General features: G+C 36.3%; 1 protein-coding gene across 1 annotated transcript; it reads right to left on the reverse strand.

Annotated features, from left to right (window-relative positions):
* Positions 1-1888: 1888 nt before the first annotated feature.
* LOC142353490 (RNA cytidine acetyltransferase-like) lies at positions 1889-25803 on the reverse strand. The gene is made up of 12 exons (XM_075405743.1): positions 25668-25803; positions 23159-23434; positions 22594-22778; positions 15158-15707; positions 13651-13937; positions 12278-12427; positions 11569-11732; positions 10934-11140; positions 9890-10441; positions 9380-9578; positions 3095-3327; positions 1889-2213 (listed from the first exon to the last, which is right to left on the reverse strand). Exons 1-12 carry the CDS (start codon positions 25773-25775, stop codon positions 1963-1965), a joined length of 3162 nt encoding a protein of 1053 aa, XP_075261858.1. The 5' UTR covers positions 25776-25803; the 3' UTR covers positions 1889-1962.
* Positions 25804-26220: the final 417 nt, after the last annotated feature.

Genomic DNA, 26220 nt, shown 5'->3' on the forward strand with positions numbered 1-26220 from the left:
AACAATTCGAACACTTTCGTTTTCTAAAGCAAAAAAAACTAGACCCTGCATTGCCTCGGTTAAAAAATGTCTAGAAAAACTGATAAAACACCTCGAAAATTAGCAAAAATTACTACTCCAATTTGACGTCAAAGATATCATTGAACAGATCTGAAAAGAAAACAGCACCAAAGAATTTCATATTCCGTGAATTTCAAAAAAGAAAGCGCAAAAAATAATAGTATTTCGAAGGCTTACAAAGGCTATTAAAAAAAAGACAAAGAGAAGTCAGGATTTCCGCACATCAACAAAAAAATTCACACAAGTGATTTTATTTCCTTAACTGCATGAAAAATGTCAATCAAGTGCAAGTGTTTCAACCCTTTGCCTGATGACAACACGGTAAGTTCTTCGAGTCGCTGATGAGTAACTAAAACTATCTATCAATTTTAGAAAATTAGAAACCAGGAAGAACTATCCAGCAAAAATTTCAAACCAGCTTCCAAATTTTTCTATTATAACCGACTAACGTCGGGCGAATTGCTCTCAAACACATGGCAAAAGTTTGCTTCGTCAGTAGCTAGCCACGGTTCAGTGAGGCATTAGCTTGATCCGACTCTGCAATTCACTCTTCGCTAAACTCAGAAAAAACACTCGAAATTGTTGAAAACAATCGAAAATTTTAATAAAATCTTGCTATAATTCAAGATATTTAAATCTTCCAGTAAAAAGTTTTTATCAGTCCCTCAGTTACCCAGAGACTATCCAGTTTCCCTATTTTAAGCTGAAAACAAATTCGCTGGCTCAAAGATTCATAAACTTGGAACATGATAATAATATTCCGAAAACTTGAAAAAAAGTAAATTTTATCAGAAAATTGTTTAAGCTGGAACCATTAAAATACTGATAACCATTCCATTAACTCTAAAATCTATGCAACAGCTTAATATCAAACCTTAGAGGAGGTCCCTAGGACCATGATGCCGGAAAAAAATTCAAAAAGATTTATAAACATAGAATTTCAATTCTTTAAAAATTGCTTAAATTCGTGATATTAAAATCTTGAAGAACATTCTATCAAATCTAGAAACTATGCAGTAACCTGCTATCAAACCCTAGAGGAGGTTGTGTGGCTCTTGAGACTGGAGAAATCTAAAAAATGACAAAAAAATTCAAACAACTTTGCAAAAACGAATTAATGAAAATTCTGATAATAAACAGTTCAAAACTAATCCGTGTTTTAAAAAATTGCAGTAATTTATTATCGAACCCCAACGGAGGTTTTCTGACCCCTGAGGCTGAAAAAAATTGAATAATGACCATAAAAAAATGAAGAAAAGCAAGTTTTATAAAAAAAAATGCTAAAATTTGTGGTGTACAAATCTTGAGGAACATTCCATTACATCTAGAAAGTATACAGTAGTCTGTTGTCAAGCCCTAGAGGTTCCTTAGCTCTTGAGGCTGGAGAACCTTAGGAAAAACAAAATTTTCAAAAAAACTTGAAAAAGTGCACGTTTTATCAAAAAATTGCTAAAAATTGTGATATTAAAAAGTTGAAAACTATTCCATGGCAAAAAAATCTTTTCAACAACTTATCATCAAACCCCTAAGGAGAAAGACGTGAAAAATTGAAGACAAAAAAATTGAACATTGCACGTTTTGTCAAAAAAAATGCTGAAATTCGTGATGTTAAAATGTTCAAACCATTCCACTACCACTACTATGCAGTAGCCTACTATCAAAACCTAGAGCAGGTTACTTGACAGCTAGGGCTGATAAAACTCAAAACATGACAAAATTTCAAAACAATTGATAAAAATTGTGAAAATTAGACAGCGAAATCTTTGAGCCTAAATTATCCCTATAGGTTTGAGAATAAAAATAGCTTTAGACAAGAAAAACTGGAAAGTCAGTACACAAGTTTCAATTTCATCTATCCATCGTTAACAGATTTTGAATCAAAAATTGGTTTGCAAAACGAAATCATCCACGTTTACTCATAAATTTTTTCTGTTTTTTCGTAGGCGGTTTAGTAGCCGAGTTAGTTTCTTCGTTTCTCTTCATGACGTGAGTTCTATCATTTCCATTTTTTTCTGACTTCAGTATTGAGTCGACAACTGATTCTTCGTTTTCGTGCGCTCTTTTCGCACCCGTTGTTGGTTCACTTCTTCGAATTGAGATACTCTGTTTTAAGTTTGAAGAATTCAGAGCTGTTTTCCATTCATCCTCAGTTGCTGAAACAAATACTTGAACTGTTTCTCCATAAACTGCAAGATTATGACCATTCATAAAAAAAATATTTTATTTATAACGTTTATAATACTACATATAAATAGTTGATGGGTAGTTCCACGTTATTAGGCTATACAAAGCTTTAATTGTGCCAAAACAGTCATTTATTTGTTCACAAATATGAAAATTTCATTCACAAAGGGGGTGCAGTGAAAAGAGAGTTCTCAAAATTTTTGTTGAAAATGCAGCTACAGTAAAACTACAATATTGTTAACACGAATCTGAGAAATTTAGTCCCTTTGCAAACAGAAGCTATTTTTAAAAGCTTGCAAAGCTAATTTAAAAAGTTATTTTTTTTAACAAAAACGTAGGAATTAATGTTCTAAAATTATGATTCCAAACTCACAGACACATAAATTTAGTGATGTGCGCATGATTTCCGAAAATAAAACTGTTAATCTTTTATATTGTTACAACTATGTTTATAATTTTTTGGTTATACTGAATTTCTTGTTTTAAAAGCTTTTTAAATTTCCCAGTCAGGTTTCTTTCAGCTCGGTCAGACCGATGGTCTACCCAGCAAATACAGCCACGCCTGCTCGCATATTAACTTTCTTCAACTTACGGGTCAAGAAAGTCATAAATTTGCATTTTCGTAGCACTGGTCACATAGCATAGCCTATCCAAATAGGAGCAGAATTTTGCATAGTCACCATTTTTGCGTAATTCAGTCGCTCTTTTCATTTGAAGCAAACCAGCAGAGAAATTCAAATTATGAAAAACACTTTCTATCCTCTAATTAAGATACCACCTAATTTCCCACTTCAATTAACTCGTCTTGTTCATATTACGAATATAACTGTTATTTAAAATGCTAAACCACCTGTAATGTCGTATCTTCCAGGTTTCTTTGAGGGTCGGGTATTCTGTTCAATTACATTATCGTCATCTATTGTCTGTTCGTCATCATCATCGCCCATTTCTTGGCTCTTCAGTCTGGCCTTAGCTTCTGCTCCGGCTTCATCCAGATCCTCGTCTAGTGTCTTGCTTGTTGGTTTCAACTCGCTCACTCGACCACTGACCTCGCGCTGACTATATTCAATGCTTTCCTTGAATCTATAGCGGAAAAAGTTACATTGCATAGAATGGTGGATACACAACTATTATAGAAGTCATTAATTATCGCGTTGACAGATCATTTGACATTCTTGCCATATAAGGAACTGTACATCTTTCAATCATAAACATAACCGAACGACTGATGGACCCTTAATTCTATTGCAACATAATTAAGCGGCAGACGCAATAGATAGAAGCGCGGAAGTTGGTTTTCTAAGGGGCTTCAAATGATATTATTAGAGTTTATATAGCTAAGGAAGTTAAGATTTCAAGTGATAAAAATTCGAAAGATTTCAAGAAAAACCTTTCAAATGAAAAAAAAATGTTTTCAAGTGATAAATATTTTGAGACCTTTCGACCATAAAAATCGCCGGAAACTAGATACTTCGGTAACTGCCAAGTTACCAGCATCTCTGTTACCCCATATATGCATCACTTGCCATTTTTGTTATCTTCAAACAATTGCAATTTTCTATCTTGGAATTTTTCTATCTTGCAAATAATTATAGAAATTTTCAAAACTATAGTATTTTCATTTTTTTACATCCGAAAACAGTTAAAACTAAGCAGACACAGCCGGAAAATGTCAATTTATCTGTGAAAATAGACATTTCAAAATTATTCCTTTATGAAAATAAGGACAAAAGATTTATACTGCCCTGGTAAGATGTGACAGCTTTGCGCAGTGATTTAGTATGATATCAAGTATTGGGGAACAAAATTTCAAAAAGTTAAAAGTTTTGATTTTGTCTTGCATGGCAATAGGGTGAACTCTATTTTCTTAAATCTAAATTATAATTAATCAAATGAGGAATAAATATTTATAACACAGTCGGCGATTGTCGAACAATAGCCGCGCAATAAACTGTTGAATACCGCTACTTAGAAAAAACAGAAATAAAATTATCCTAAACTCAATTCACTCTGGTTTTCAGATCAAATTTCAAACACTTATGTCCTTCGAGTGATATAGACTAATCTTTATAGAGATTGGATGACCTCCATCAATTTCATCAAGCGTTTACATTCTGAAATAAAACTTGAAAAATGAATAATAGGTCATTTTATTGAGTGAGGTAACTTATGTGAACTTATCTGAAATTCTGTAGAGTGGTAAATTTTGCCGAAAAAAAAGCCAAACTTCGACTTTTTGGCGCGTGATCAAATGGCCGTAACAAAAACAGGGAAGGCAAAAAATTAAAAACATACCCGCCAGATTGCCGGAAAATAGCCGCCGTTGATTCCCATAACTCTATTGGGATTGAAAGAAAAGAAAATATCAAAAATTGATTTTTGTATAAAAACCAATTTTTAGTGCGATTTATTTTGATGTCATTTCGTAATTGAGCATACCCTGTCTCTCAGTGAGAGGCTACAGGGTCTAGTATCAATACCAATAAGCATTACAGATAGTAACTAAAACTTATGATAACAAAGTTCAAGTACCGGGCATCTAAAAATGGGCTTTATGAGTTTATCCCGTTTCTATTTCTGACTTTGATTTTTTTAAACTGACTCTCTTCATTTTGAATCGCTTTGCTGAGCAGCTGCTGTTCAAAAGGAGTTTGAGCAGAATGACAGAAGAGTGAAACTAGCCTAGAGAAGTCACAAGATTTCGCGCAAAATGTCGAAAAAGCGGCAAAATGGGTAAAGCGAAAAAAAGTTCGACGAAGTAAAAAAAAAACATAAACCGACAAATGTCGGAAGAATTGCTCTTGAACGACAGGCGAGGCAATTTAATTCATGGGCCTTAGTCTGGATACATTTTTCTATATGGGTGCAAACAAACCTTGACACCACCAGGATTCGAACCACTGGCCTCTCGATCCATGTCCACCATCACTAACATCTGCGCTGCGAGTCACATAATTTTGCTATGCTGCAACCGATTTTATATTAGCAACTTCGGAGCACTAGAGATCACTCAAAAATGATGAACGAAAGCGTGAAAAAGTCAATTGAGAAGTCAAAGAATGTTCTAGAAGAAAAGCGCAAAATTTTCATAAAAAAGACACACACGTTTACAATAATTGCTATGAACTTCGTTCAAGAGCAATTAAAAAAATAGAAGCGCTATAATAGCCGGCTGAGAAGATGAGGGCGGCTATTAATAAACATAACCGACTAAACGTCGGAAGAATTGGTCTCGAACAACGAGTGGGAGCTCTAATCAATTGCAGCCTCTTCAATCGGTGGGGGAGTCTAAATGGGACTAAGATGTTCAATAGTGGGCTTCAAATAACCAAATTAGAGGTTTACACATAAAACTATTTAGATTTAAAGTGAAAAATGGCACCAGTTTCGGCGCAATTTTCAATTTACTTTTAGTATTAAACTGCCGCCAATTGAGTTCAGCTACTTGAAATTGTGATTCAGAATTTTAGATCATGCGAAACGCAAAAAGTCAAGGGCGTAAAAGTCACTAGAAAAGTCAAAACTGTCAAGCGAAAATTTTGCATAAAAAAGACCCACACGTTTACAATAATTGCTATGAACTTCGTTCAAGAGCAAATAAAAACTACAATGAGACCAACAACAGCCTCGATATGTCTCCGCAGTAGCTATTAAAAATTGACTTATGGAAGGGTTTTGACTATATTTCTCAAAATGCTGACGATTTGTCCTCGAACGATAAGCGAGGTGGTTGGCTTTCGTTGCAACTCGCTCAAGCTTAGGGAGACCATCCGAACCTGCAGGGGGACGGAGATTGAATGGGGACAATTGAGGGAGGGCAGAAGGTGTAGAAGGCGCAGAAACGGGGGAGGGTACAAGACTATCAAAAATTTTAAATCACCCTGCACATAAAGAAGTTTGTTTCCTGAGCAGCTTCGCCGAAACCTACTCTAAGCGCCTACCCACACTGTAAAATTACACAGAAACAGAAACTTGTGCTCGCGCTCAACCAGTAAAAACAGTTCTTTCTGGCGAAGAGTCAATTTGCATCAGCCAGATTAAAAAATATCCGAGAATAAAATGTACAAAAAACGCACAAAAATTTCCTTCAAAAGCAATTTAAAAGCTGAAACGTTTGCCAACGTCAACTTGAGTCTACTCTGCTTAGTTTCTGGCTCGATTAAAATTATGTCACCTGTCTTCACTTTCGTTGTTTTTAAAAATTTCAATCTTTTGGTGATAGGATGCTTTTTGGGCGCCAAATAAATCGAATTAGTTATCGCTGATAGAAATGAACAAAACTTATCTGTGGGGTATGTTGCAAAACATGTTACTTTTCTGAGTTCTTCTAAACGAGCACCGTGACCTTATATTTGTTGTTCCATAAAAAGTTTTGATCAAATAAGATTTTTTTCATTCGGAGAAGAAACATTTCCCTGACTGTTAAGTTTGGAGAAATAATAAGTTGTGGACAATTTAAAGGAAAATCGTAAAAGGCAGAAAATTTGGGTCCTTTTGAGAGGTAAGACTTTGTTTCTTATCGAATACTCTATGACATTAACATAGCCGGCAGATTGCCGGAATAGCTGCGTGCCATATAATAAAGATAGAAACAGATACAAATCTAAATTGACAAAAAAATCGACGCCGCTCAAAAAACTAGGTTAAAAAACATTCATCGATAAATGAATAAAGCTTGTTAAAATTAATTCAACAGAAGCCTCTTATTAGGGATCTTTACTGCACATATGAGTTCCTTTGACCTTAAACAAATTCAAATTAAACTTAAGTGTTAAAGTGCAAAAGTCATTTTATTGAGTGAGTAAGTCACGTATGATCAAAATCTAATCACGCAAATAACCTAAAAACTTTCGCTAAAGCGAGTGCGAAATGACGTCACGCGCGCAAATACCTTTAGTGAGAGGGAGAAGTCATTCAGAAAATTTGACTTTTTCAGCTTTGCTGTGTGAGCAAATGTAAAACGAAAAAAGAGCGTCAGACGACGAAACAAAAAACATAGCCGGAAGAATTCCGGAAGCGACTCGAAGCGTAAAAACTTGACAAAACCCTAATTGCAGATGAAACCATTACCTTCTTTAATAAACTCCACCATAAACTCATTACCCCCCCCCCCCCCCCCCCCAGTCTGATCTAAAAATTGGTGAAATTTAAACCACTGTCACCAAGAGAAACAAAATGCCGCAAATATTTATTATTGAAAACGTTTGTTAAGGTTAAGTGCGAAATAAATAGGAAAGTCAAAACACTGATAGTCTCAAAAAGCTGACAGGGCTATCAACTTCCCTCAAATAATTCATGATTCTAATCTCAAAAAGATCGCTAAAGCAAACGGCAGATAATAATAACTTAGAAACTAAATTAAAATATTCAAAAAAATAATGCTCAAATTTAAGAATCAGAAAATTACTACAGTTAGATTTCTCATCACGGCAATTAAAGACAAAAACAACAAATACTTTTTTCTTGTTGTATATATGCTAGACAACATGATTTCAAAATAATTCAAAAATTAAAATAATCATAGAAAAGCAACAGAGTAATATTTAAAGGCAAATAATCGTTTAAGAACAATACCAAGGCCAGAAAAAATACAATAAAAAGTAACGGTGGAAATTCTGGAAGATGCTTTCTAGTACACTCTTAGTACTGCCTTATTTTGAATGAAATCAATTGCAACCCAAAGAAATGACGAAAATCTAAGAAAAAGCCGAAATCATTCAATTTGTTAAATTAATATAACTGAAATCAATATAACCAGTATAAATGTAGGTGCCAGGACAGAGCTAGAATGATACAAGCTAGAATGTGAACAATATGAACACAATGTAAGAAACACCGTAAAACACTGTAAGAAACAGTTTAAAAATTTTGAAAGTTTAAAAATCAAATTTAAAAAAACAAGAAAAACTAACACCATTTCATTTTTCAGCATTCGAGACATAGAAAAGACAACGAGTCATCCGAGACAAAATCTATCCTCCTGAACAGATCAAAAAAGAAAAAGCAGAAATCAAACATACGATACATTGAAACATTTTGCAAAAAAAGGTCAAAAAATTTTTAGAACTGCATCTATAAAAAAAATTTTAACTGTTTTTCAAAAACTTAACGCTAAAAAATTATTGACGTTTTTATTGAAACGAAATTAAAGCCCCTCATGTTGCACAAAAAGACTATTTCTAGTAATTAAAACCAATATACAGACAAAAAACTAAGAAAAATAGGAAAAAAAACTAGCAAAATCGGATTAGCATATGTACAATTTTATAAATTAAAATTACATCGAGGTAAAAAGAGGCATTGAGTATATAAATTGTCAACAAAAAGTTGTCATATTGACTGATTTTTGACAAAAAATACGGCTAAAAGATCCAAAAATGAAGAAAATAGGAAAAAAGCCAAAAATTAATTAAAAAATCAAGAAATTGATGACAATTTTGAACTTAAAACGCGTTTTCAGGCTCTGTAGAACACTATGCTATTAATTTCCAAGGTTTACATTTCAATATAGCATCGAATAAAAATCATTTCTACAAAAAAACCAAATTACAAGCAAAAAATGGGCCACTTAGACGAAAAAACGGATAAAAACGGTTATCTATATGTGCCATTCAGTCAAAAACTACTTTTCAAAGTCAAAAAGTCATTTACTAAACGCAGCGCATGATCAAAAAACTTCTCTCGCTCAGAAAAAATTAGTTCACACGGCAATTTTTCTCACTTTCGCTTTTAGGTCAAAACAGCGTCTGAACGAATAGTACTTCCGGTAAAAAAAAATCTTAAGAAAACCAATACTCCTCTTCGAGTCGTAAAAAAAACCAAGAGCACCGCAATATAGCTACGCTCAGCTTACAGCTTCGCAGCTATAATAAGACTTTGGGTGTTATTAGCTCTCAAAATGAGCAATTTTTTCGAAATTTCCTCATTTTGAGAGCTAATAAAACCATCATAAGAGAAAACGACATCATGCCACCAAAAAGAGCTTATCTCCAGTTCGTTTCGCGACCCATAAAATAACAGTTAGCGAGTTCCGATTGTCAGCAAGTGTTTTCATGCCTTTAGAAGGGTTGCGTCCAGTCGAACCGAAAAGTTTTTATTTTTTAGTTGCTTAAAGGGTTAATGCATCAACAGCTACCTGTTAGACATAACAGCATTCATGACTTCTGAGAACTTCTTGACAATTTTGCAGAAGACGGCAAGTACTTGTGACGTCGGCATTCCAAGTTCAGATGCCACTGTGTCCATGGCTTTGTGTTGCAGTCCAACGCCAAGCAGAATGGTGGCTTGGATCCCAGAGAGCACAACTGATATCTGGTGGGTGAAGTAGAGTCGCGCTGAAAACATGCTTTACAGCTGGGTGAATAATATAAATGAAGCCCTATAGTCGGTCCAAAACTTAAAGTTTCAAATTTTGCAATTCCAGAAGGAAATGGATCCAAGAGACAAATTAGTCCAACATAAAATAGTCTCAGTCAAATTATTTGACGGTTATAGTTTTGCTCAATTGTGATTGTCCTGTTTTTACGTAAAAATTAGCTACTTTTTTGGGGGGCTACATTTGACAGCCATTAATATCAGCTCTTGACCTTAACCTCATACACCCAGAAAAGACTCCAATATTACTTGTTGTTTGACATTTGTTTACCTATCGTAGGAACAAGATCCATGATAAGATGGTAGTCGGTCAAGTTCTTCGCATACAGCTCCAGTCGTTTCAAATCATAAGGCAACATTAGGAACCTCAATCTGTCCTCACTAATATTCTCCAAACATTTCTGATCCTTCAGATACAAAATATTCAACGCCAGCGGAGATGCAAAAACTCGAAACTCGTAAGACAGCAGAGAAACAAATCTTCGCTGGAAATCCAAATTGAATTGTTTACACCAATCAGAATTGTCGCCAAGTGGCTTTAACATTATGCACGAATGTTCGCCCGTGATGTCATTTGACGTCTGCCGAACATACATGGGTTTCATGCCTCGACGTTTCCAAAACCGGAACAGCTCCGCGGTTAGACCGAAGGATACGCCCACATAGTCTAGATGTTCGCAAGGACGTTCTTCCAGTTTCAAAAGTAAGGGTGAAGCATTTTTCGTTTTATCTGACACCATACCTTTTGGATCAGTTTTTGTGACATTTGAGTTATCGATTGGGATGAAATGGCCAGAGTAGTAGCTTTCTAATAGCTCCAGAGCTAAAAACATAATAGGACAAACTATAATGATGGCTCCTAGATCCATAACGCTTCAAAATTTGTTAACATAGTTGTTAGAAGGTTGAGAGAGAACAACCTGATGTAAATTGTGCATAAGATAAGCTTGACACAGCTTGACAAGAAGCTCTACTTGTTCAACGTATACTTGGCTAGAGAAATGAAGCCTTGAGGAACAAGAAAGAACGTGAGAACGGGTTATAAGAGACGCCCAAGTTCGAGAGCTTAAGACCAGTTGGTGTAATTGGGTAGCACACTAGGCTTGCAAGTAAGAGATGCTGGTTCGAATCCAGTACTGGTCCATTTTCACAGTAGTTGCACCTGAATAGACCCCCTAACAATAGTTGATTGAATATGGTTGAAAATTGGGTAGATAACCCTTACCCCAAGAACGGAAAACAGTTCGCATTGAACCACCAATTAATCCTAAAAAATACTTCAAAACCTAGTAAAATTTCGAGAGCAAAAACTTACCTTTAAGTCCAAACCCCATCCTTTGGTATTCTGGATGTGTGGCTATGCGAACTATCCTAGCTCCGGCCAGAAAAGCGAAGGAGGAGTCTTGGAACTGTTGGGATACAGTCCATGGGATCAAATCCCCGGCTGCTCTTCTTCCCCGTGAAAAGTTTTCGTCAACTGACGTCTGTTTGATCTCTCCTTCCAGGGCAACTTGCACCACAACTGAAACAACCAACAAATGCACTATTTATTGCTACAATACATGTGATTCGATTCTTCTTGGTGGTGGGAACATGAAATTGGACAAGTTTATGGTTGCTGTGATGGCTAACTTCTCTCTCAACAGCTGCAGTTGCTTCAGGCACAGCGATTCTCAAAGCGGTTTTCAACATATATGAGATGCCTTTGACTTACTAGCACTAATTACTAGCACTGTAGCCCATATTTTTGTTTTTGGTTATTGACATATGTTCATCCCAAAAACTGATATCTAAAATTCAACGTTGCACTTTATTGTAGCAGCTGTATAAACTTCCACTCTTGCAATAAAATGCGACCCACTTCTAAGTGCCCGAGGAACGATCAAATCGGGAAGCAACGTGAGCCTTTTGCAAGCTCTTAATTTGCAAAGGTTTCTACGCTCTCCTCACCAAGTATCTCTGGAAGTTTGTTCAGTGTGTGATCGACTGGTGGCAGGAGTACAAACAGGTGGTGGGCAGGTGCATCCGACAGCATCTGAAGGTCATTCGGAGTATTCTTGTAATGAGCAGCTACGTATATTGACATCATACGTCTTAAGAACTCCTCTGAGGCACTAAAACCGAAAATGGTATTAGCACCCGAATGCAGCCACAGTTCAATGAGTTACTTAATTGCGAAAACTCGAAAAATGTCAGAAAACTTGAAAAAGTGAATACTTTAGAGACGTAGAACATTCCGTATTCAGCCAATATTTGGAAAGGATTCTTTAAATTCAAGATTTTGTGAATTTGAAAAAAAGTTAGATATTTGTTCTCAGAAAATTAACGTTAACATTGAACTTCTGCTCCAAAATTGAGATTACAGAGATTAATTTGAACCAAACAGAGCTCTATCAGGTAGCTTTAATTCTGAGACAAACTAAGGTTTTTTGCCATGAGATTCTTAACTTTGCAGCAGCAAATGGTATCACTCAATACGTCAATCGAACGTCTAATTGAACGTCTCTCAAACGCTGTAGGTGCTAGTTTATTGAGCAATTCATACAGCGTTTAAAAACTCAAATCGGCACTCGGACCTAATCTGCAATTAGGAATCGTTGAAAGTTCTTCCAATCTTAAGCTTCCTAAGACATGGAGAGCACGCTATGTTCCTGTGTACCTGTGATATGAGAAGAGAGTGTCTCTGTTGACGTAATAGAGTGAACACTTTTCAGGCAGAGGACATCCAGCCATTACTCTCAACACACTTTCGCTGTCCAGGCACAACAACTCATTCAGCCACCTCTCAACCAGATCACCACTCTTGTACCTAACAAAAACAATATCAAATCAATATATCGGTGCTTTTACTGTGTTAATTTTCTAGAATCTTCATAGTAAAATGCGGCTTCAACGCCGTTCCCAATTTCTCAATCCTTTCAGATTGCCAAAAAAGCTGCGATAGCTTTGAAAAGGCTAGACATAGTCGGCAAATTGCCGGAACACAGCCACCGTTCACCCGCTTGACGCACATAGGGATAGCAACAAGGGGAAAAAAACGAGAGACAATGACAAAAAATTTCCAACTGTCAGAAAGTGTTCTAATTTGGTGCGCAGCTTCAGTTAGATTCCAAAATTTCAACCTGAAGTTTATCAAGCTTAATACTAATGCAAGCTAGCAACCACTCTAATGAACTTAAGTAACCTATTGCACTGACAACTAATGGCCGCGTTTTATCGGCTTATCCCGTTTTTGATTTTGCTCTTCCGAACTTGACCGTATCCACTACATGGCTTAATTCAATGAGTGAAATAATTTAATACCCAATCACCTGAGACAGTGAGTGAGGCAAGTCAGGAGTGAAGCGAGAAAATTGCTACTTATGTAAAACGAAGAACACGATCAAAAGTTAAATTGAAGTTAAAAACCTAGCAGGACAAGTCCTGAAATAAAATCCTAAACAGTGAATGAAAAAACAACCACTTCACTACCTGCAAAAACCATCTGGTGCAAAAACTATCTGCCAAAATTATCTGGTAGGCTACAGAAAAGCTATTACGAGCAAAAAAATTGAAAAGTGGAAGTTCTATGAGATTAAATGTTAAAAAATACCCATGTTAACTTTGAAGCAGCAATAAGAGCTAAGATTAACAAGCACAGACTTCATAATGTGATTTTTTTTAGAAAGAGTTTGATCTAGTTATAAGTCAAGGAGCACAATTAGAGCAAGGTGAACTTTAGGGAAGGGCAAAATTTGGGTTCTTTTAATAACTCTGAGCATTCTCCAGCAAAGGTATGAGCAAAAAATACGCAAAACAGACTAGAAAACTTCAAAAAATTGGCCAGACGAAAGCAGACAATAGCTAACATTCTGATTTTACCTCATCTTTCGAATGAAAACAGCTCTGTTCCTTGCACTGTTTTTTAACGCTAATCAAAATCATTAGACTTCTGCTGTTAGGCACACTTTATTAATGTTGCTCGACTTCGTTTTAATCAAAAGTAATCACTCGATAGGTCGAAAAGAACATAACTTTAAAGACATTATTAACCTGATAGACTCCTTCAAACTCAGCTCCGTCAAGCTTCTAGAGATATCTGCTGAAGAAATGTTTGCAACTGCGCTCTCGTTACTTTTGGTGACTGTCGAATGCTGCTGTCTCAACTGAGCTATCAATTTCAGTGAAAGACTTCTGCCTGTGCCTTCATAACCACTGATGGTCGACGAAAGGAAAACCAAATAGGGTCCTAGCAGGGATCGAACAACTGGCAGGGGTATGCTGGCAGCCTCGTCTACAACAACTAGTTCTGCTTGACCAAGTTGGGAAGCATCTGTCGGCTAAAATTTCAATTCTCGGTATTGTGCTAATTTCAAATCATATGTATGCCAATAAAAGGGTGCGCAGATATAAATTATAGATGGTCAAATTCGATTAGAGGGTGGATTCTCTAATTTGTTATACAATCTGCGAGCGGGGAGTCGAAAAAGAAGTCAACATTAAAAGATTCAGAAACATTTAAAAATTCAGGAGACGAGATGAAGCTTCTAAGGAAACCAAGAACAAATTTTCGCATATTAAGATTAAAATGCGTTAAAATAGTGCAAATTCAATTTACTTTTTAAATTTAAATTGCTCTATATAGGAATGGAAAATTAACAAAGATCTAAAAAAATCCAAAACTAAAAAAAATTATTGGGAAAGAACTAAGATACTTGTCAATTCAATCTTTATAACAGCTCTTGAAAAAAATATCAGCCGTTACCGTGTTCTGCTCTAAACTAGGGCGAAAACATAGCATTTATATCTCATCTTTAAAACGCCTAAAAATTTATTCCAGCAAGCCTTATATGAGGTTAATCGTCCGAGGTTCAACTGCTCCAACCTGACTAGCAAATTTGTTTTGGCCTCAGTGTTTTAATGACCCCCACTTAGAGTACTTGCAGCACTTATATAGCACCTAACTGAGTTAAAAAATAACATCTGCAAATGGGGGAGGGGGTGTAGAAGCTATATGCCCATTCTGCCCTTCTATTAGATTACGAGCACTGAAATCAAACATTTGGCGCTTAAGATTGCATAAAAATTATCTCAAACACGATTCAACCCAAATAAAAAAGTGGGTCAGAACAACATGGAAAAACAACCGACTAAACGTCGGAAGAATTGCTCTCGAACGACTAGTGGAAGCTCTAATGAATTGCAGCCTGCTTCAGTCGGGGGGAGGGGAGCCGAAATGGGACTAAGAAGTTCAATAGTGGGCTTCAAATACCCACATTAGAGGTTAATATATACCACTATTAAGATTTAAAGAAAAATGGCACCGGTTTCGGCACACTTTTCATTTGACTTTTAGTATTAAATTGCCGCCAATTCAGTTGAGCTGCTTGAAATTGTGATTGAGAGGGAATTATAGATCACGCAAAACCCAAAAAGTCAAGGGCGTAAAAGTCACTCAAAAAGTCAAAACGGTCAAGCGATAATTTTGCATAAAAAGACACACACGTTTACAATAAATGCTTCTCTACGAGACCAATTAAACAATTTTTATCAATCTCACCTTTATATATTGTATAGTCTGTCGATGCTCTTTGAAAATATTGATTCTTATAATCGCTTTATTGAAGTTGGGATTGGTCGACTGCACCAGACTGTAATCAGTGTGTTCTTCATATTTCAACACGTCGAAGCCTTTATAGATAAAATCAAACAACGTCCTCACATTCTCCGGGCTTGGTGACGTCACAAAAATATTCGAATAACCAAAATCGACCGCGGCAGCAATAGCCAATCCCAGCGCAGCAGATTTGCCCCGTCCTCTAGCGGCTGTTAGCGATACCGTATGACGCAATGTTTTATCACTGATAACATCCACCATTTTGAGCAACGATTCAGCTTGGTCTAAAGTTTTGCACAAGTTCACTAAATTTCCAACAGGTTGAGTTTCGGCTAATTGCGTTTTGACTTCATCCAGCTGTGCTAGTGATTCAGATTCCGGAACTTCTTCCAATTTTTCGATGTTGAGAATGGCTCGACAAGAAGCAGGTAGGACATTCAGGGAATCATCAATGACGAGACAGTTTTCGCAGGCTGACAAAGATAAAATAAACCTAAAGCGAGGAAAATTAGTACATTCTTTGACAAAAAGAAATCAAAAAGATTTGCCAATATTACATAAAACCGTAACTAACATAAGGCCATTGAATATCAAAATTTCATCACGAGTGGTTCAAAGTTTACTATTACACATTTCGAAATATTGCACTCAAAATTTACAGTTTGAAAAAATAAAAAAAAATGTTAATAAAATATTCGCCTATGTTTTGCAGTTAGTCAATTTTCAGAGTTAGTCTTCAGTTAGTCTTCTTCATGTTCTAGAAGAAACGCGCAAACCAGTCAAGCAAAAACTTTGCATAAAAAAGACCAACACGTTTACAATAATTGCTATTAATTTCGTTCAAGAGCAATTAAACAAAAATTCTTCAAAAATCATAAACACATTAACTTCGGATGAACTGCTCTCGAACGACAGGCGAGGGCACTTTGATTAAGAGGGGGTGTAGTGTAACTTAAACATAGCCGGCATATTGCCGGAAAATAGCCGCGGTAGACGCTTGTGGCTTTCCAAGAATTGAAACAACTAAAGAAACAAGATAGACAGATCGACCACCAGTCCTTTAATAGACCACTAGACTTTTTGGGTTAGATTCGGACAGTCAATTTTATGACGCATACGGTCTATAAGGAAAAAGCCCTAAAAGAGCCTTTTCAAAATTGATATTCGAAATCAAAACTAAAGACTAATACTCAAGAATTAGGGCATATAAGTTTGATGCATACTACTTAGATGCACATTATTGATTTTTAACTAGTAAATGTTGCAAAATTTTAAAGTTCCATAACTGAGTTTAGAAGTCATTTTTAGTTAGGTAAGCCACGCAATTGACCTAAAAGCAGAAACGACGTCACGCACACAAATTTTATCTTCAAAGCAGTAGAAGTCACTGAAGTCATTCAAAAAGTCAATTCCAAGACGTCAGGTCGCATGAATCATCGATGGAGACGACGAATTAAAAAAACACCACGATGTCCCAAAAAAAGCTACTATCGTGGTTATGAAAAATGTTTTATGGATGCAAAGATTCCCACAGGGGTTCGAGCCCCTGACCTACAGGTTGGCAGTCTGGCATCTTGTCCACTCAGCTAAAAGGGCTTTGATTTCCATTAGCTCCAAATCACTTTACCAACAAACATTATTTCATAACGAGAGCAACTTAGACCACTCAAAATGCAAAACTAAAGTGTGAAAAATAAGTCAAAGAATGTTCTAGAACAAAAGGGGCAAAAAGGGTCTAGCAAAAATTTTGCATAAAAAAGACCAACACGTTTACAATAAATGCTTCAAACTTCATTCGAGAGCATTTAAACAGTTTGTGAACCGCGCATACTTAGAGACTAGTAAGGCGTAAAGCTCTAATACAGCTCTAAGCAGATTGCCCAATATTACATAAAACCGTAATTAACATAAGGCCATTGAATATCAAAAATTCATCACCAGTGGTTCAAAGTTTACTATTACTACACATTTCAAAATATTCCACTCAAAATTTACAGTTTGAAAAAATGAAAAAAAGTTAATAAAATATTCGCCTATGTTTTGCAGTTAGTCAATTTTCAGAGTTATTCTTCAGTTAGTCTTCTTCATGTTCTAGAAGAGAAGCGCAAATCGTTCAAGCAAAAACTTTGCATAAAAAAGACCAACACGTTTACAATAATTGATATTAATTTCGTTCAAGAGCAATTAAACAAAAATTCTTAAAAAATCATAAACCCATTAACTTCGGATGAACTGCTCTCGAACAACAGGCGAGGGCACTTTGATTTAGAGGGGGTGTAGTGTAACTTAAACATAGCCGGCATATTGCCAGAAAATAGCCGCGCTAGACGCTTGTGGCTTTCCAAGAATTGAAACAACTAAAGAAACAAGATAGACAGATCGACCACCAGTCTTTTAATAGACCACTAGACTTTTTGGGTTAGATTCGGACAGTCAATTTTATGATGCATACGGTCTATAAGGAAAAAGCCCTAAAAGAGCCTTTTCAAAATTGATATTCGAAATCAAAACTAAAGACTAATACTCAAGAATTAGGGCATATAAGTTTGATGCATACTAATTAGATGCACATTATTGATTTTTAGCTAGTAAATGTTCCAAAATTTTAAAGTTCCATAACTGAATTCAGAAGTCATTTTTAGTTAGGTAAGCCACGCAATGGACCTAAAAGCAGAAACGACGTCACGCACACAAATTTTATCTTCAAAGCAGTAGAAGTCACTGAAGTCATTGAAAAAGTCAATTCCAAGACGTCAGGTCGCATGAATCATAGATGGAAACGACGAATTAAAAAACACCACGATGTCCCAATAATAGCTGCTATCGCGGTTATGAAAAATGTTTTATGGATGCAAAGATTCCCACAGGGGTTCGAGCCCCTGACCTCCAGGTTGGCAGTCTGGCATCTTGTCCACTCAGCTAAAAGGGCTTTGATTTCCATTAGCTCCAAATCACTTTACCAACAAACTTTATTTCATAACGAGAGTAACTTAGACCACTCAAAATGCAAAACTAAAGTGTGAAAAATAAGTCAAAGAACGTTCTAGAACAAAAGGGGCAAAAAGGGTCTAGCAAAAATTTTGCATAAAAAAGACCAACACGTTTACAATAATTGCTTCAAACTTCATTCGAGAGCATTTAAACAGTTTGTGAACCGCGCATGCTTAGAGACTAGTAAGGCGTAAAGCTCTAATACAGCTCTAATCAGATTGCCCAATATTACATAAAACCGTAATAAACATAAGGCCATTGAATATCAAAATTTCATCACGAGTGGTTGAAAGTTTACTATTACTACACATTTCGAAATATTCCACTCAAAATTTACAGTTTGAAAAAATGAAAAAAGTTAATAAAATATTTGCCTATGTTTTGCAGTTAGTCAATTTTCAGAGTTAGTTTTCAGAGTTATTCTTCAGTTAGTCTTCTTCATGTTCTAGAAGAAACGCGCAAATCGGTCAAGCAAAAACTTTGCATAAAAAAGACCAACACGTTTACAATAATTGCTATTAATTTCGTTCAAGAGCAATTATACAAAAATTCTTCAAAAATCATAAACCCATTAACTTCGGATGAACTGCTCTCGAACGACAGGCGAGGGCACTTTGATTTAGAGGGGGTGTAGTGTAAATTAAACATAGCCGGCATATTGCCGGAAAATAGCCGCGCTAGACGCTTGTGGCTTTCCAAGAATTGAAACAACTAAAGAAACAAGATAGACAGATCGACCACCAGTCCTTTAATAGACCACTAGACTTTTTGGGTTAAATTCGGACAGTCAATTTTATGACGCATACGGTCTATAAGGAAAAAGCCCTAAAAGAGCCTTTTCAAAATTGATATTCGAAATCAAAACTAAAGACTAATACTCAAGAATTAGGGCAATTAAGTTTGATGCATACTAATTAGATGCACATTATTGAATTTCAGCTAGTAAATGATCCAAAATTTTAAAGTTCCATAACTGAGTTTAGAGGTCATGTTTAGTTAGGTAAGCCACGCAATGGACCTAAAAGCAGAAACGACGTCACGCACACAAATTTTATCTTCAAAGCAGTAGAAGTCACTGAAGTCATTGAAAAAGTCAATTCCAAAAAATCAGGTCGTATGAATCATCGATGAGGACGACGAATTAAAAAACACCACGATGTCCCCAATAATAGCTGCTATCGCGGCTATAAAAAATGTTTTATGGATGCAAAGATTCCCACAGGGGTTCAAGCCCCTGACCTACAGGTTGGCAGTCTTGCATCTTGTCCACTCAGCTAAAAGGGCTTTGATTTCCATCAGCTCAAAATCACTTTACCAACAAACTTTATTTCATAACGAGAGCAACTTAGACCACTCAAAATGCAAAACTAAAGTGTGAAAAATAAGTCAAAGAATGTTCTAGAACAAAAGGGGCAAAAAGGTTCTAGCAAAAATTTTGCATAAAAAAGACCAACACGTTTACAATAATTGCTATTAATTTCGTTCAAGAGCAATTAAACAAAAATTCTTCAAAAATCATAAACCCATTAACTTCGGATGAACTGCTCTCGAACGACAGGCGAGGGCACTTGATTTAGAGGGGGTGTAGTGTAACTTAAACATAGCCGGCATATTGCCGGAAAATAGCCGCGCTAGACGCTTGTGGCTTTCCAAGAATTGAAACAACTAAAGAAACAAGATAGACAGATCGACCACCAGTCCTTTAATAGATCACTAGACTTTTTGGGTTAAATTAGCACAGTCAATTTTATGACGCATACGGTCTATAAGGAAAAAGCCCTAAAAGAGCCTTTTCAAAATTGATATTCGAAATCAAAACAAAAGACTAATACTCAAGAATTAGGGCATATAAGTTCGATGCATACTAATTAGATGCACATTATTCACTTTTAGCTAGTAAATGTTCCAAAATTTCAAAGTTCCATAACTCAGTTCAGAAGTCATTTTTAGTTAGGTAAGCCACGCAATGGACCTAAAAGCAGAAACGACGTCACGCACAGAAATTTTATCTTCAAAGCAGTAGAAGTCACTGAAGTCATTGAAAAAGTCAATTCCAAGAAGTCAGGTCGTATGAATCATCGATGGAGACGACGAATTAAAAAACACCACGATGTCCCCAATAATAGCTGCTATCGCGGCTATAAAAAATGTTTTATGGATGCAAAGATTCCCACAGGGGTTCGAGCCCCTGACCTACAGGTTGGCAGTCTGGCATCTTGTCCACTCAGCTAAAAGGGCTTTGATTTCCATCAGCTCAAAATCATTTTACCAACAAACTTTATTTCATAACGAGAGCAACTTAGACCACTCAAAATGCAAAACTAAAGTGTGAAAAATAAGTCAAAGAATGTTCTAGAACAAAAGGGGCAAAAAGGGTCTAGCAAAAATTTTGCATAAAAAAGACCAACACGTTTACAATAAATGCTTCAAACTTCATTCGAGAGCATTTAAACAGTTTGTGAACCGCGCATGCTTAGAGACTAGTCAGGCGTAAAGCTCTAATACAGCTCTAATCAGATTGCCCAATATTACATAAAACCGTAACAAACATAAGGCCATTGAATATCAAAATTTCATCACGAGTGGCTGAAAGTTTACTATTACTACACATTTCGAAATATTCTACTCAAAATTTACAGTTTGAAAAAATAAAAAGTGTTAATAAAATATTCGCCTAAATTTTGCAGTTAGTCACTTTTCAGAGTTAGTTATCTAGTTATCGGAGTTAGTCTTCAGTTAGTCTTCATGTTCTAGAAGAAAAGCGCAAATCGGTCAAGCGAAAACTTTGCATAAAAAAGACCAACACGTTTACAATAATTGCTATGGATTTCGTTTAAGATCAATTAAACAAAAATTATTCAAAAATCATAAACCCATTAACTTCGGATGAACTGCTCTCGAACGACAGGAGAGGGCACTTTGATTTAGAGGGGGTGTAGTGTAACTTAATCATAGCCGGCATATTGCCTGAAAATAGCCGCGATAGACGCTTGTGGCTTTCCATCAATTGAAACAACTAAAGAAATAAGATAGACAGATCGACCACCAGTCCTTTAATAGACCACTAGACTTTTTGGGTTAGATTCGGACAGTCAATTTTATGACGCATACGGTCTATAAGGAAAAAGCCCTAAAAGCCTTTCCAAAATTGATATTCGAAATCAAAACTAAAGACTAATACTCAAGAATTAGGGCATATAAGTTTGATGCACACTACTTATATGCACACTATTGATCTTTAACTAGTAAATGTTCCAAAATTTTAAAGTTCCATAACTGAGTTCAGATGTCATTTTTAGTAAGGTAAGCCACGCAATTGACCTAAAAGCAGAAACGACGTCACGCACACAAATTTTATCTGCAAAGCAGTAGAAGTCATTGAAAAAGTCAATTCCAAGAAATCAGGTCGTATGAAACATCGATTGAGACGACGAATTAAAAAAACACCACGATGTCCCAATAATAGCTGCTATCGCGGTTATGAAAAATGTTTTATGGATGCAAAGATTCCCACAGGGGTTCGAGCCCCTGACCTACAGGTTGGCAGTCTGGCATCTTGTCCACTCAGCTACAAGGGCTTTGATTTCCATTCGCTCAAAATCACTTTACCAACAAACTTTAGTTCATAACGAGAGCAACTTAGACCACTCAAAATGCAAAACTAAAGTGTGAAAAATAAGTCAAAGAATGTTCTAGAACAAAAGGGGCAAAAAGGGTCTAGCAAAAATTTTGCATAAAAAAAGACCAACACGTTTACAATAATTGCTTCAAACTTCATTCGAGAGCATTCAAACAGTTTGTGAACCGCGCATACTTAGAGACTAGTAAGGCGTAAAGCTCTAATACAGCTGATCAACCACTTAACCAACCTGCAGAACGCACATTCCAAAAGTGTTTCCAGAATGTTCTGTGTCTCACTGTAGTAACAATATCTGATATTTGTATAATCACAGAAATTGAAGTGAGAAAAATACCAGTCATTACCAGTCAATTTCGCAATTACTTTTTTCCACATCTAAGCAATCAATATTTGCTTCAAACTTTGTTGGAGAAAACATGAAAATGCCGACATGGATAAAAAAAACTTCCACACTCCAGAAAATTTTTTTTAACCTTCTTTCCTCGCTCACTTTCATAAAGCAGGTTGAACAAACTAAGCACTCTCATTTCTCTCCGTGCTTGTACCATACCAAAATAAAATCAAAGCTTATTCGCGAGCGGTATTAACTGTTTCACAACCAATCAACCCATGGAAAATCAACAACTCGATTCCTAAACCAGACGCTTCCCCAACACTCCTCTTCAAGTCGCAAAAATAGGAGCGCAAAAATAGCCGTTTGAGTAGACGACGCGGCTATTAATGTCTAACGAATATAGCGATAACTGACCTTTCATTGAATCTGCACACGATGTCTGTATGTGCCTCTGTTCTGAATCGAGAATGCACATCCATGTTCATAGTTCTCAACTGATTCAAAGCTGTCAACTCTTGTAATAAAATTACTACCAGACCTCCCCCTTCCACTGTCTCAACTGTACGTGCTAAGAGATTTGGAGTGATGGCTTCAAAGTCCTGAAACCCGACTATTAAGAGTAAAATAATTGGTTTCAATTTTTCTAGCTGCATATTTTAAGACCATATCATTTCACCTAGCACAAAGAGTGGTGATACATACACTTTATATACACATTGAAAAATAACTTGACTAACCTTATTGTTAGAAGAAGCGGGTCTTCGCCATCACTTCCCCCCATTACCCACCCGGGGGGGGGGGGGGGGGGAGCTATAAGGGAAAACCCTTAGAAAATGAAAAAATAGAAAGGACGTAATTGGTGGTGCCAAAATACACTATATTATGTCCAACATTATAATAAGTCCAACCCGTGGAAGGGAGGGGGCGCATGGCAAAAAATGTCGAGACAAATTTAATTTTGACAGTGATTTTAACCAACCTGAAGAACACACATTCCAAAAGTGTTTCCCAGGATCTTCTGTGTCTCGCTGTAGTAACAATATCTGATATTGGTACTGGCTAGAAAGAAAGCAAACGTGTCTTCTTCATTCACATCTGCAGCCGCAGAAGCACCCAAAGACATTCTTTTTTGCATTTGTTTCTTCAGTTTTTTCTTCCTGTTGTTCGAGAAAGCTAGTTCCTTTTTGTAACACCAGAGAACGGAGGGTCGGGCCTTAATGATTGCTTTTGACAGCATGTGGTGAAGAATTACAACCTAAAATTAAAAGCAGATAATTTTTTTTTTTCATTTTTCGACGTTTTCAATTGTTCCTCATTAAAATCATTATTGAAAATTCATTTCTAAAAAGGGGCCTTTTCCATTATAGACCCCCATTATGGTATATTTACCATGATTGGGGGGGGGCTATAGGTTATCTGATCACTAATCTTGGGGGGGGGGGCTATATTGTGCAAGACCCCTAAAAAGATAAGCTAATAAATAAACTAAATAAAATTACATACAATAGAATAGTTGCTAAGAACCTGCTTCTTGGAAACATGTTGGGTGTGAGGGTGTAAAAAAATGAGAGCAAAGCGCAAGACCATGTGGGTAATAATGGAATTCCAACTTGAAGAAAAACCCAGAGATTTTAAATATGACTGATTTTGATTTTTGATCTCGTACTTGACATAGAAGGCTTAACTTTAATATTGCGCACAAAGAAATCAAAATTCCAAGTCATCTTGTTTATTTAATACTAAATGAAGCAGGCCCGTGCAGTGACAGATTCCAGAATGCCATTTTTACTTGAATAAAGGGCCTGATTTGAAAAACTGCAAATTGTGTTTCAAACAAGGTTACGTGACTCAGCAGAAGTCACTTGAAAATTCAGAATACTCGAAACGCTGCGCGGTTCTCGATTGGTGTCAAATTTTCTCAGTAACATGATCTGAGTTACGTAACCTGTACACAATAGGCTGACATACCATATCAATTGGGAAACTCAGATGACCTGAGAAAACGCTTACGTGTCTTTACGAATGTATTATGTTCAGTGTCCCTCTTAGATAATCATTAAAATTGGGGACATCCCCATTAAATTCTGATGTACACTATACTATAACTTTCGTTAATAGTGATTTCACTTAATAATTTGTAAATAACTGCCACCAAATCAAAAGTATAGTCCAATGATTTAATTGCGTTCGAAATGATTTACTTGCAGTACGAAAAGACTAAACCGAAATGGCCGCATTTTGATATGCTCAAGCCGCTTCATTAAAAATAGAAGTGACTTATGCATGACACAAGGAGCCTCTGCCTTTTCATTTTCCTTGACCACAATTTCGACCCGCCATAATTCACTGGGATTTTTCGAAGATAGCTGAAGCAGACTGTATAAGTGTGCATATAAATTGTGTGACTCGCATGAAGTCACTGAGCAACACGTAACTTTGCTTCAGACGCACTTTGCAAATTATGAAATCTGACTCCGTATATCGGAAAACCTTGCACAGCAGAGATCCGGTATTTTTAAACTTGCACATGCGTGTCTTCATTAAAGTTAAAATATGCAATACACTGGTTGCCAAAGCACGGACAGATGACACATATACAAGTTTTCAATATGTTAACCGAATCCATAAGTGATTTTAAAATTTTTTACTTAAGTTGGTAGCAGCTGTCGTTTTCAACAATCTCAGCTCACTCACAATGGTGGTTCCAGTTGGGAGTTACGGAAACAGTAAGGCCTAAATCTCGCTACTGGTATTCAACTAATTAAAAGTCCAGATTCTTATTATTTGTTTTTATCAATTGAAAAAGAAAGCTTAGGTGATCATCCTCAATGCAACTTTCTTCTGTCTTCCATTATCAAACAACTTACTTCTGAGCAAATCTCAATCGGACTAATTATTGTGGAATCCACCTTAAGACTATATCATAAGACAAATTACTCGGGAGATAAACATTCTCGTTATGCAACAAACGAACATTTCCGATGCGACATCGTTGACCACAGCTGGCAAAAATAGCTGCAATAGTTTTGTAGATTAGTAAAAAAACTTTTCTGCCAATAAAACATATATTACGTCGCACATTAAATTAAGGGTTCTCATATAAAAGACGACTCTCAACATTATAGACAACCCTCGTATATTTTCACCCTCCATCCCTGCCCAAAGATAAATTAAAAGTAGTAATAGTAGATAAGAATTTAGAGTTCATCTCTAGGAATCTTTTGTACCCACTTTTTGTCCATTGAAAGTTTAGCATAAGTTTTAATCTATTTTGCTCATTAAGTTGCAGTTTCCTCATCTGCACGGTAATCTCCAAGTTCTTGCTCGTGAAAAATATCCAGTAATTTTTCCTATTGTTCGTTTGTTCTTTTAAGGGCCATATCTCGAAAAAGCTCTTCGTGAAAAATGAGAGGGGGAGGGGAGGTACGTACAACCGAACTGTACTCTGAGTAATCCTCGACAGAAAATCTTAATGCAACGATACGTACTTGGTCTTTCGCCTTCTCGCCAACAATAACGAAAAGTGAGCGATGGCCCAGAGCCACATTGTTCTCTATTGCAATTCGTATTCTGTTATCAATTTTCTTCCTGACCATTGTTAATCTGAAAACAATCAGCTAGCAGTTGTAGTACTAATGAAACTAAAGATCTTTCCGTTATGCCGGATTTTGATCCCATTTAGTAGTCCAAATTTGGCAGCTTTTTGATCAGCTGCACATCTGAACACGCCGAGATAACCTAAATAGATTTTTAGAAGAGGTGCTTTTACAAAAATGTCCTCCGAATTGTGAAACGATTAAAGCGCTAATTTCCATCTGAATATCTAAAACTTCAGTTTCAACGCCCGCCATCGGCATTCATCTGGTGCTCAATATAGATTTAAATAGCTTCAATAGTCATCAACTTTCAACTCTTCTAGTATGTCTCTAGCATGTCCGAAGCAAAGCTATGTTCAGCCAAAACCTTCCTTTTTTTCAAGATTTTTTTTAAAGTTTCCAGACTGTCTAAAAAGTATCATTAGGAGCGCCAGGCACTCCAATC

Source organism: Convolutriloba macropyga, chromosome 14 (assembly GCF_964194025.1).
Source record: "Convolutriloba macropyga chromosome 14, txConMacr16.3, whole genome shotgun sequence".
Classification (NCBI taxonomy): Eukaryota; Metazoa; Xenacoelomorpha; order Acoela; family Convolutidae; genus Convolutriloba; species Convolutriloba macropyga.

Bases quoted from the DNA above. Each gene is read 5' to 3' on its own strand.
- LOC142353490 (XM_075405743.1), bottom strand. From the start codon at position 25,775: ATGGTCAGGAAGAAAATTGATAACAGAATACGAATTGCAATAGAGAAC. The intron at 23,435-25,667 runs GTACGTATCGTT...TTTTAATTTTAG, and splicing joins GCGAGAAGGCGAAAGACCAA to GTTGTAATTCTTCACCACAT. The intron at 3,328-9,379 runs GTAGCTGTTGAT...TTTCCGCTATAG, and splicing joins AATGCTGTTATGTCTAACAG to ATTCAAGGAAAGCATTGAAT.